The 13033-nt window shown below is 38.9% G+C and overlaps 1 protein-coding gene across 2 annotated transcripts in view; it reads left to right on the top strand.

The window, feature by feature from the left end:
• LOC109936224 (protein FAM3A-like) overlaps positions 1-13033 on the top strand; it is a 43204-nt gene that overhangs the window by 25707 nt on the left and 4464 nt on the right. Inside the window, exons 3-8 of one of the 2 annotated variants that reach the window (XM_048606485.1) lie at positions 1031-1138; positions 3549-3672; positions 4430-4488; positions 4586-4636; positions 4901-4985; positions 8658-8784. In XM_048606485.1, coding sequence (XP_048462442.1) covers positions 1031-1138; positions 3549-3672; positions 4430-4488; positions 4586-4636; positions 4901-4985; positions 8658-8784 — 554 coding nt within the window. Of the gene's footprint in view, positions 1-1030; positions 1139-3548; positions 3673-4429; positions 4489-4585; positions 4637-4900; positions 4986-5263; positions 5427-8657; positions 8785-13033 lie in introns of those variants that run through there. The other variant, XM_048606486.1, reaches the window with a different exon arrangement.

Here is a 13033-nt window from a genome sequence, read left to right as displayed (position 1 = left end):
CAATCAAGTCAAGACTTAATGTCCAATTAACCAGCTAGCAATTGAGATCGCTACTGTCAATAACAATGTAATATAATCACCTTAAACCAAAAAAGAATTGAGAGAAGGCTACATCATTTACTCATTGTGGTTTGGTCTCTGATCCACAAACTTTACTTTTTTGTCCATATTTTCCAGGCACAGTACTCATGAAAAAATAAATTGTCTTGTCTGTCCTATCTATAATGTTTGTGAATGAATGTGAATGTTTGGATTTAAAATGGGTATAGTTTAAGTTTGCATATTAGTAATTAAGAACCTTTTTTGCACATTTTAGAGCGTTAGTATGTTATAATAGGTAGGTTTTTGTTTTCTTGTTTATTAATGTATCCTGCTCTGAGCTTCATTAGCCTGGAGACTTTATTATCCTAGAGATTAAATTTGATATATTTTGTATTCGTGACATTTCATGGAATTGGGATGCTTGACATCTTGCACAATTTTCCCAAAAGGGTCATGGTATTAGTTTTAAATAATGTGTCCTTTCCTGAAAATGTTTCTTTCTCACTGGAATGTGCCTTAAGTTTAAAACACCAGTGTCCTATCCATCCTTCTATTTCTCAAACTGGATACGAAATTCAATCGTGTTACGATTCCCATTACATGGAGGCACAGTGATAGAAGTTAACAGCATAAAGAGATTAAAGCAACACTACAGCAGAACAAAGGCAAGCGGCTATGTTTAACTGTATGTTTCAGGGTAGGAAACAACATCTTAATGCCTAAAGAGAAGCCCTGGAAGTTGGAAGCCAAATTTAAGGAAAGGCAATTGGAAACTTGGTCAGGGGATGGACCGTAACAGTTTATGCTAGTGGTCAAATTGTTGTTGCTGCAGAGGTGACTTAAGAAGTGAAGGAGAAAGGGACATAGATCACCAAGGAAAGAATTACAGTCAGGATCTCTACAGGGAGCTGATCACCCAGACATTACAAACAGAAAAATTCAATTGTAATACTACAAGGAATAACTAATTTCAAATGTTATCTTCCAGTTGTGATACGCGGTGTAGTGGTCCTGCTGGTCAGTGGCCTGACATTGTTCGTTGCAAATAAATTGATGAATTCTTCAGAAAAACAGAATAATGCGGAACACTTAGCAGGTACGGACATCAAATTCCATATTTCTAAAAAAGCAGAAGTCAACTTTGATGTATTGTTATATATTCGAATGGAAATATTTCTTGTGTTCTGTCAGTGACAGTAACTGTTAGATTTATATAAACCTGAATGATAGTTTTGAATGTTGACAAAGAAAATTGATTCAGATAAATTTTAAAATGCGATTTTTAAAATATTACACAGTGGTTCCGTCAGTATCTCAAAGAGAGTCATGTTAAAATTTTTGTTTATGTTTGTGATAGAACTGTGATGTGTTGCTTTGGAACATAGGAATGGGAGTAGGCCTTTGTGACAATGCTGTGGCTGAAAGATGTTATTTTGTCCTGGATTTTTCTTAAAAGAAAGATTGAACGAGAGGTAGTGAGCAGTCTGTAAGAGAGTAAACAGCTTGAGAGGCCTTGGGTTTTTTTTTAGAAGTTTGAACAATAGAAGCAGCATGAATGCATATAGTTGAGCTCCCACAGATTCAGGGATCTTTATTTAAGCTTTCAATAGTTGGGGTCTCTGCAGGGTTAGAAAGCAGTGAATCTCCTGGATGCTACACTCTTTGAGTTTTCTCTGGATGTTTTTCCTCCTGGGCTGTTGATGTTGCATGCAAGTTTTCCAATAGAGTTAAGTTATTCCAAGTTCCTCTTTCTTTTGTTGTGTTTCAACTATAGTGTTTGAATAAATTGTGTTTTGCGTAATGTTGAATAGTTTGATCCATTGAATTGCATTCAGAACACAGCACCTCACATTTACGTTTGAAATAAGATAAAGTTAAGGTATAGGCTACCTTCTTATTATATTTTGAGGGGGTCTGGTCTGGTCCATAACACCATTCAATTCATTGAGCCTCCTCCATCATTCTAGGTCACGGCTAATCATCTCTTCAGTGCACTCTCTCGCATTATCTCCATATTTCTTAATGTCATTAGCCTTCAGAAACTGTGTTGACTTCTGTTCTGAACTTGCTCAATGAGTGATCTTTGACACTCCCCAGGGAAAGATTTGCAAGGATTCATCACCCTCTGAGGTGAATAAATTCCTCCACATCTCAGTCTTAAATAACCTGCTCCTTATCCTGAGATTATGTTCTCTAGAATCACCAGCCAGGGAAGTATCCTATCAATTTCCAGCCAGTTGTGCCCTGTAAGAATTTTGTGAACTTCAACGAGATCCCTCTCATTCTTTGAAACTCCAGAGAATACAGACACAGTTTACTCAATCTTTCCTCATATGACAATCTCACCATGCTAGGGATTAATCTAGTGAACCTCCATTGAACCCACTGTAGGACAAGTATTTACTTCCTTACATTAGGAGAAAAAAAAATGGACCCAGTACTCCAGTTGAGGACTCACCAAAGCTCGATACAACCACAGCAAGACATCTTTATTCTTGGACTCAAATGATTAGTTTTAATTTACCTCAGTTGCCAAAGTAGAGAGTTTGGGGTTCAAGTTGAGTTTGCCAATATTTCATTATGGTTGGCCAACAAAACTGAGTATGTCTACTCTGAGGGCAAGCTGCTCCAATACTTAGTTACACATTTGACAAGTCAACAGCTGGGTGCTATACTGGGAGTAAATAATCTCTGACATTGTCTGGTGCTTATGCTTGGGCATTTAGGAAATGACCATAGCTACAACGCATAATGATTGCTTGTGCTATCTAAATATAACACAATGAGATGTGCAGGTTCTATTTACCTGAAGATCTCTGGATCATTTTGTTTACGGCTCAACTAGTATGTACAGTACAGAGTAATCTGTAGACAGATCTTTTGTCTAGGGTGCTGTAATGTAGAGCGGTTGTGGCCTCAGGTTATGTGATTACATCCAGGTACTTGATTCTTCTGTATGTTGAGCTTCTTAACAGTCCATCACTCTTAAAGTGATAACAGGTTACGAAGTGCTTGATGAAGAAATAGTTAACTTTTAAAGAATTTCAGTCCAGTTTTGCTGAAATTTCCAGACACTGCCAGTAAGATCATAGAAGTAAATCCAATTACACCCACATTTTCTAATTCACTTATGAAGCTGTTTTATATATTCTATGAAGCCATTAATCAACAGGAAGTATATAATCTGTTCCTAAGAGAACTGAATGGAGACATTTGACTAAGTAGTCACCCAATTCTCAAACAGGTGTTGGGTCTCAATTCACACATGCAGTGTCTATTGCTTGTTTCAGCACTGTCCTTGGGTGCTTCATTTCCTGCCTTTTTTATTGATATGGCAGGCAGCAAATTTCCAGTGTAGTGCATGTACATGCTCACAGCCTTCTTCATTGGATCCTTTGAAACCCATTTTATCACTGAAAGAAAAAGGAACAACATTGCTAGTTTCTAGGTAATTATGTTTTTGAATAATGAGAAGTACATTATGTGTTTTTTATTAACTTTTACAGAGCCAAAAGTTAAGAAGTCCCTGTGTGAATTGGATACACATTGTACTGCAAACCATTTCCCATTTAAAATCATTAGCGGGGCAGCTAATGTTGTTGGACCCAGCATTTGTTTCAATGATAAAGCGTAAGTAACAAAGATCTAACTCTGAACAATGCTGCAGCTGGATTGTAAATATCCTTTGAATTATAAACCTCCCATGATATTTGTTTAACTGAAGATCATTCTAAATCTAATGTATGCCTCTTAATTATTTAGTTTTGACTTACAATGGTGCAAGACATTCAGTATTTAATAAAACATTAACCAGAGTCAAGAAACAAAATGAAGTATTCAGCCAGCAAATAATTTTAGTATAACTTTGTCCTCATTCCTGATATTGACCATAGAAGGGAAGCACACAATTATAGGAGATCAGCAGAAATGAAGAAAGGAGTGTCTGATGTTGATTGATTGAAATGGATTAAAGCCAAATGGGAAATAAAGAAAATCTGCAGATAAACAATCAGTGGGCTTAAATCTTCAGATACATAAACCAATTCAGACCTCGTGTTCTGGTCATCAGAGTAGATTTCCTGAAAAATAACTTTTTCCAGACATTTGTGACACCATTCAGATATTGTACAAGGTCTCAAGTCAAAGTGAGTTAGCATTTCCAATCTGTAGTCCTCGACAAAGTAACCCCTGCTTTTCTGTCAATGTTGAATGATGGCAAGGATTGTATTGAATATAATGCACTCCTCACTCCAAGGTGAAATAGTCTGACAATGCTTAATGTTCAGCTTAGCAGTCATATAGACACTGCACAAATCACAGGTTCAGGACCATGGTAAAAATTACTGCTTGCTATTTGAGATGTCTCCTTTTTTTCTCTTCCTTATAGACTCATGACCAGTGTAAAGAATAACATTGGAAAAGGGCTAAACATTGCTTTAGTTAATGGTGAGTAGACAGCGAACATGTGATGAATAAATGTTCCTATTGCTTCATATTAGTTATTATTTCTAATACATTATGATTATGTCTCTTTATTTCACAGCTTCATCTGGTAATCTAATAGCAACTGACTTTTTCGACATGTGGACTGGAAGTAAGATGTTTCTAAACTTGAAATGAATTTGTTCTGATTTAGCCTGCACAAAATAATTGACCCAGTCTATCCCTTTCCTTTGTTGTTAGACATTTGTGGATGCTGGAAGGTATGGATGTGGAGATAATTCACTACAAATGCAAACAGAACATAATGGTTTCAATTTTAATTACTGTCTCTAAACACAAACCAAGGAACCAATGTTCACATCACAATAAGATTAAAATTATAGAATTAAGAGATTACTAATTTCCTTTCTTCCAGATATCAAGTTGCTGGTGGCTTTCTTACATCAGGTTAAACCTGGGACTATTGTCTTACTTGCTTCTTTTGATGAACCGGCAACAAAGTGAGTCAAAGTAACTTTTGGATGGAATGGGTCATGGGCTATGGTGGCCTGGTCTCAAGACCACATCATATGATCCTGTTCTAATTTGTTTTATTGTGATCTCACCACATGTGAATATTTGGGATAACAAATACAAACTCATCCATGGTACATGTAGCATTTAATTAATAATTACAATAGAAATCATTTATAACAAAATCATTTATAGCAGTAAATCCATTGCAACAAAGCTATCCCAGTGTACAAACTTTTACTGCCTGCTTTTCTATTACCTACAGGAAAACATTTTGTGAGAAAACATAGTGGATCTGCTGCCTAATACTGCTTCCACTCCACTGAGACTTGCCTATGCTGCTATTTCTAATACATCCATCCAACCCTGTTGCATCTCTCCATCTGTCTGTGCCTGTTCTAATGCTGTGAAGGAGGTTACCAGCTGGGACAGTAAGCTGCTAATTTGGGTTAAACACATGCTGCATCATATTTAATGTGCTGTTGAACAGCATGCTTGCTTAATGTTCATCACTGGCTATCATACTGACTGGTAACTTGCTCCAGAACTTTGGCACACTGGCTAGTAGGTTAGGAGAGGTAGTAGCTCTAGATGCTGAGGTTAGAGGTATCAGTTGAGTATCAAAATAATAAAATCTGAATTGTTGACTTATTAATGCCTTTAACTGCAGCTACATTATTATCAGCAGTTTATACTGTGTTTCATCAATTTAACATCCACCTCAGAATAGGAAAGGAAGCGCATCTTTCTTAAGCAATAAATAAAGGATGGATTGGAAATTTTAAAATGTGGATGAAATTCTCCCATTAAAGGCATTCTCTTTACCTATTCTAGAGTTTTTTAGGTCATCAATTCCCATATAAAACCTGATTTCCAAACACTGTGCATAAAGCCAAGTACCAACAGTTTAAGGGAATTGGGAGAAAAGATTAAACCAGAAGGTGAAATTTTAGTTGCTTTCACATTGGCACCATTTTAGATATAAGTAAGTCATCAGCTTTCCAAGTTTATATTAGCTTTCCTTATCCTGAAACGTGGCCGACAGACAGTTTTTTAAATTGATTTATGCATCTGCTATCAAGGTTTGAAAGCCATATTCAAGAAAGTAGTGACTTCTAAATGCCAGCATCCTGGAAACAAGTTATATAATGCCAAAATAAAAGTCTGCAAAGATGCCACTCTAAAGATGTGGGCAAGTTACATGCCACAATCTCTCATTTGAGATGAAAGTCCTCCAGCTAATCTCTGAAAAGATCAAATAGACACAGCCTCTACCAAAAAACTTTATAATCTACTCATTCGCTCCATTCCCAACTTCAGCTATGTCAAGTTTAACAATGCTGTTAACAAGGGGTGTGCTAACTGAACTTGAGCCAATGTTTCAGTCCCATTTCTCATGTATCACTTGTCCCACCTCTCTTATGACCTCTATCTTCAACCTTATTTCAACCAAACTGCTGCTGAAACATTCATTCATGTCTTTGGCATCTTCAGACTCAACTATTCTGACACAAACTCCTCTCTCTATCTTCCATAAATCAGCTCATCTAAAACTCTGCAATGCACCTTCACTCTTACATCTCATCCTGTCCCCACTGATCAACATTGGTTTTCAGTGATCCAGTCCTTCAATGTGAACATTTTTGCTTTGATGTTTAAATTCCTTTGCAGCCTCATTTCTCCGACCTGTGACCTCTTTCCACCAAACCTTCTGTTTCATTGACTTAAACCTCTTATGATTACCCTCGTTATACTCCACCATTGATTAAACATGATTATACATTCAGCAGCTGTCCAGATCCCACTGACTGAAATTCCCTCAACCACCATCTTCTTATTCTTATTCGTTCATTCCTGGGATAAGGGTGTCACTGGCTGGGTCAACATTTATTGTGCAACCCTAAATGCCCTTGCGAACATGGTGGTAAGCTCTCACCCTGAGTCACTGCAGTCTATGGTGGATAGGTACACCCATAGTACTGATAGGAAGGAGAGCTTCAGGATTTTGACCCAGTGACATTGAAGGAACAACAATGTATTTCCAAGTCAGGATGGTGAGTGTCTTGGAGGAGATCATGGAAATGGTAGTGTTCCCATCTTCACCTTTCAGCTGGCAAAGGTCACAGGCGTGGAAAGTGTTGTTGAGCAATCCTGAGCTGCGAGAGTGCATCTTATAGATGGTACACAACTACTCCCACTTGGTGGTGGAGGGAATTATTTTTAAAGTTTCAAGTGGGGTGCCAATTGGCAGATTGCTTTGTCCAGGTAATATTGAGTTTCTTCAGTGTTGTTAGGGCTATACTCATGCAAGCCAGGGATAAGAATTCCATCCATACACACGAATTGTGGGCTCTGGGAGGTTAGGAGGTGAGTTAGAAATTTAGTTTCTGGTCAATGGTAACTCCACAGTGCTGATTGCAAAGGGATTCAATGATGTTAATGCCATCTTCTCATTTTAGGCCTTCCTTACGCTCCTATTCTTTGATCAAGCTTTTCACAATTATTATTATCATCACTTTTAAAAGATGACTTGGGTTTTTTTTGCATTAAGAGAGCTATGTAAATGCAAATTGGTATTTTTGTAGCATGGAAATTCTTTTTATTCATTCACACATGGGACATGGGCATCACTGATTGGCCAGCACTTATTACCTGTCCCTAGTTGCCTTTGAGAAGGTGGTGGTGAGCTGCCTTCTTGAACCGCTGCAGTCCACCTGCTGTAGGTTAACCCATAATGCCATTATGCAGAGAATGCCAGGATTTTGACCCAGTGACAGTGAAGGAGTAGCGATATATGTCCAAGTCGGGATGGTGAGCGGCTTGGAGGGGAACTTGCAGTTAGTGGTGTTCCCATATATCTGCTGCCCTTGTCCTTCTGGATAGAAGTAGTCGTGCATTTGGAAGGTACTGTCTAAGGATCTTTGGTGAATTTCTGCAGTGTATCTTGTACATAGTATACGCTGCTGAGTGTCAGTGGTGGAGGGAGTGGATGCTTATGGATGTGATGACAATCAGGCGGGTTGCTTTGTCCTAGATGGTGTCAAACTTCTGACATGCTGTCCTGCACCCTTCATTGAACCAGGATTAATCCCCTAGCCTGATGGTAATGGTTGGGTGGGGAATGTTGGAGTACAATTCTGCTGCTGTTGATGGCCCACAACATTTCATGGATGCCCAGTTTTGAGTTGCTGAATCCATGCTAAATCTGCCCGTTTAGCATGGTGAAATTACAATGGAAGATATTCTCAATGTGAAGGCGGGACTTCTCTACAAGGACTACACAGTAGTCACTCATCAATACTGTATTGGAGACAAATACATCTGCAGCTGATAGATTGGTAAGGATGAGATCAAGTATGTTCTTCCCTCTTGTTGGTTCCCATCCTGTGCCTCATACCACACCAAACATATCAGTGGGCCAAACTCATTTTAAAAGTTACCTCCCAGGCATGCAGAGAGCTTCAATACCTCAGTCTTAAATGTATTAAAACATGGATCCAGAAGTCAAAGACCAGTGTGCTAATTCGCTGTCGCATACAGGCTTTCCTGATTGGTCACAGCTCTTCTCTAGACCTTTTGTAGTTGAGTCCACATTTTAAAAAAAATTATGTGGTTGCTTGAAGTAAATACAAATTAATCATTTTTTTCCCTTTTTTTAGGCTTACTGATGAAGTAAGAACACTTTTTAGTGAGCTCGGAAGCTCCTTAGTTCATGATGTTAAGTTTCGGGACAACTGGATTTTTGTTGGAGCAAAACCAATTAAGGAGAAAAGTCCATTTGAACAGGTGTGAACAAAGAATATGATTGCAATCCAAATTAATTAATTTGATCAAATATTCAAGTACTGATGGGTTTGATGTAATTTATTTATATCCTTGTGATTGAATGTTGTTGGTTTATGTACAGATGGATTGCATGGTTACGATTTGAGGCTGTTTAACAGATTGTTCTTTTTTATTCTTGTATTACTTGCAACCATTTTTGTGAAGTTTCATGAAACAAAGCCAAGTTAAAGTGTGTGAACAGCATTCTTATCACCCTCAAAATTCACACCAACTGAACTTTTGTAACCAAGGGCATAGGGAACAAACTTAGTGTCTGTACTATGAGGCCTAAGCAGCCCAGATTTTGGGCCTTGAGCCTCACTTCCGTCAAGCCAGTGAGCTGAGAAGAGCTGACAAGTCATCAGCTAAGCATGTTTGAAGGTTGGGTCATAGCTGGTGTTATATTGGCTACCAGGTAAATGTGATATTGGGGACTGGAAAAGAAGTGGTGACTTAATGTCAGGGCAGTGGCGGGGTGGGGTGGGAGGGGTGTTTGGAGGGGGGAGACTGTAATTAGAAGGATAGGGTTCAGTGACTGCTATTTATTTGAATGTGGGGGTCATCCTTCCCACTCCACAGTCAGCAAAGTTAATTTTAAGATGGTATTTTGTTGATTGTGACCTACAATGCGTGCTTTAACAACTTGCCATCAGTCCACATAAAAAGTTGGGCAAATCAGTCTTGCTTGGGCATAAATCCAGCATGCGGTTCCTCATTTGCAAATGCAAGTTATGTCAATTTTACACAGATTTCTTATCTCAACACAGAAAAATGTGTACTAACATCAGTGTAAATATGCCCTTCCATGCCTGTAGTAGTGTCTTTTATTGTGAATATCATCCATCCTCTGACTTTTTTTTATATATACCCGTAAAACGTTAAAAACTTGGAATATTTAATTCCTAGTCTGGCATTGACCAAAGCCACATCTACAGCATTGCAGCTTTTCATGTCCCTCCAAAACAATCAGTCAGTTTCCTGACTTTTCCTCATAGCTTTGCAACACTAAATCCTTAATCTTCTTCATACCCTTACCAATTTTTTTCCATCATTATTCTTTGGATTTTCTTTTCTTTTGTCCATGTGTCTGAGTTTGCTAGTTTAAACTAATTTGCTGTTTTATTAAACTCTTTCTTAAGCCCCATCCTCATATGGTGTCTGATTATCTCCCCCAGATACATTGTCCACTTTGCAGCTAAGTTGTTGTGTCAAAGTATCTTACAGGTTGTCACTTCAGCTATGGCTTAGGATGAATTTTCTCACACTTCCAAGTTTTTTTCAACTTAATTGTCCATACAAGTGAGTTGTTTCGGCAAAGCATATGGGGCAAGTGCTCAGGAAGATTTTGCCCTCGTTGTTTCGGTTCTTTGTGGACTTTGCCTGGATTAGGAGAGATTCCAGAACCTGAATGTACAGAGTCAAAAATATTAACCTAACTTATATTCATCTGCACTTCTTATTGCTGAACATGAGCTTTTCATGGTGAGCTACCACCATCAAAAAGTGAAGGATTTGGCCATGTTTTTCTTTGATGTTGCTCATTACTGTAATATCATCAACAATGAATCGACACCCAGGCACAGTTTCTATAATTCTGTCCATACGCTGCTTGTCTTGACTGACAGACAAACCGAAAGGTAGTCTGTGGAAGCAATATTTTCCAAACAGTGAAAGGCAATGACTTTGTGAGACCCCTTGGCTAAGTGCACCAACTGATATCCATGTATGGTGTCCAGCTCAGAGAGGGACTTGGATCCTAGGAACCTGGAATTCAATTCCCCTAGTGTTGGAATCTTGTGTGGGTATCCCTCAAGGATTTTCACATCCAGACATACTCTGGTTGCACTATCCTCTTTTAGTTCACAGGTAATTGAACTACAGCAGTCTGTGTGGTGATGCACACAATGAACAGTGCCATTGCATTCTTCGGGATCAAGCTTGCACTTAAACTTTTCCTCTATGCAAATACTGCACTTTGTGGAAGGGTTAATTGACAAAATTAAATCTTCTCTCAGATGCAATACAGCATTAAACCTGACTGGGTACAATTGTTGTAAATCATGGATTGCCTTAATGTGAGTATTCTCAGTCCCTGCTACTGCTAGCCACCTTAATTGTTCCCCTCCAGGTCTTGTCTCAGGTCTGTCTTTTTGTGATCTCTGTGTGTCAGCTAATGTTGAGATCTGTATACACTGGTGGACCTGCTGTGGTGCGCTGCTCATGTTTACCAAGTAAAGTACTTGTGGTTAAATTCACACAGCTGCATTGCATCATTAATATTCCAATGTATGGGATGGGTAACCTATTGTGAACGGTTCATTTGGCTGAAGTTGGGTTTAGCATTGTGTTCCCACAATGTAGGTATATGTCCTTCAGAATTTGAACTGTTAAGATACTTGCACAAACTCCCATGTCAATCTTGATTTTTCTTGTGTATTTGCTAGTTTTTTGGGGGGCTAATGATTTTGATTGTGCCAACAGCTTCTCATTGCCTGGCTTTATCCACATGATATCAAATGTTTGTTTATCCTGTGGTTAAAGGTTGTTCCTCTCCAGGTTATGTCTCAGGTCTGTCTTTCTGTGATCTCTCTGCATCAGCTTATGTTTACTCAGGTCTCTGGTACATTCCTTGCTGATATTGTCATGCTACTGTGTCAGACTTCTGTTTGGCTGTTCCCTGTTATACTCTCTGGCTGCGATTTTGGAGCCAGATTTGTTTGTTAGGTTGGCCCAGTGTCATTTTTTACCACTGCTTTGCATAGATCTTGGAATGCAGGACGGCTTTCTGGGGTGCGATAGACCCTCCATGCCACACAGCTAACTCGTTTTTTGTGTTCTGGCTACAGTGCAGTGCTGTTGGCTGTATCCAGTACTTGCTGATGTCTGACTGTCCTGGCTTCATATTTTATGCCATCTGCTAGCAGTGAATCAATGCTGTAACCTTTCATTTTTTCCAGGTGGTCCTTTTGGAATGCTTCGATAAGTGTTGAGGCAATTACCAACACAGTTATCCACTCCAACATTTCAGTTTCTGAAACATCATATTGTCACCCCTGTTACAGCATTGACTGACAAATTGATCAATTGATTCCTGTTGCTGTCACTGGTAGGACATCAATTCTAAGTGGTACATTTGACAATTAACCCTTATACGCAGCTAATCTTCTCCAAATTTGCATATCTTTAAGGCACCTTTCTGCTCCTCTTCAGATAAACTCATAGTATTGGCTTTGTGTAATCCACCTTTACAAATTATTATCAGTGTTTTCACAGCTTGTGTAACTGCTTTCCAACTGCAAGATCTATGAAACATAGCTGCCTTAGTTTAAAAAGTTTGAACATGAATAGGAATGTCATAGTCTTCTAATTCATGCTGGAGGATGTGGTACCAGCCTTATGATCTTTTATCTTTTTAAGACACTATTGATATGCAGAAATCTGAGTTTCAGTCAGCTTATTACCATGGAGTCACTCTGTATATGTCTTCAGCATGGTTTCTGCTGTGTGCTCTTCTTTTGCTTTTTTCTTTTCACTTTATATTTTTGTGTACTTCTTGTGTGCCTTCAACACTTCTTCCTTTTTCTTTTTTCTATTTTTGATTTCAAACTTGTTTTCTGTTGACTTTTGTGCTGCTTCCAAAATCAGGCTACTTTTCTTTCTTTGTTTAAACTTGGGCACATTTTTTCCTTTGTTCACCGTGAAACTGACACCCATTAACCCTTCAAATTATAACTCGCCTCTAATAATGTGGCTTTGATCAACTGATTGTCTGCATGGACTCAGCCACCCCTGAGGTAGCCAGTTTGTAAATAAACCTAATTTTCTTGTTTGCTGAACTATGAAAACTTATTTCAGAGATAGTAGGAACTGCAGATGCTGGAGAATCTGAGATAACAAGGTATAGAGCTGGATGAACACAACAGGCCAAGCAGCATCAGAGGAGCAGGAAAGCTGACGTTTTGGGCCTAGACCCTTCTTCAGAAATGGGGGAGGGGAAGGGGGTTCTGAAATAAATAGGGAGAGAGGGGGAGGCAGATAGAAGATGGATAAAGGAGAAGATAGGTGGAGAGGAGACAGACAGGTCAAAGAGGCGGGGATGGAGCCAGTAAAGGTGAGTGTAGGTGGGGAGTTAGGGAGGGGATCGGTCAGTCCAGGAAGGACGGACAGGTCAAGGGGGCAGGGTGAGGCTAGTAGGTAGGAGATGGGGGTG

The sequence above is a fragment of the Rhincodon typus genome, chromosome 16 (assembly GCF_021869965.1).
Source record: "Rhincodon typus isolate 14 chromosome 16, sRhiTyp1.1, whole genome shotgun sequence".
Classification (NCBI taxonomy): Eukaryota; Metazoa; Chordata; class Chondrichthyes; order Orectolobiformes; family Rhincodontidae; genus Rhincodon; species Rhincodon typus.
This window is presented reverse-complemented; position numbering and strand designations above follow the sequence as displayed.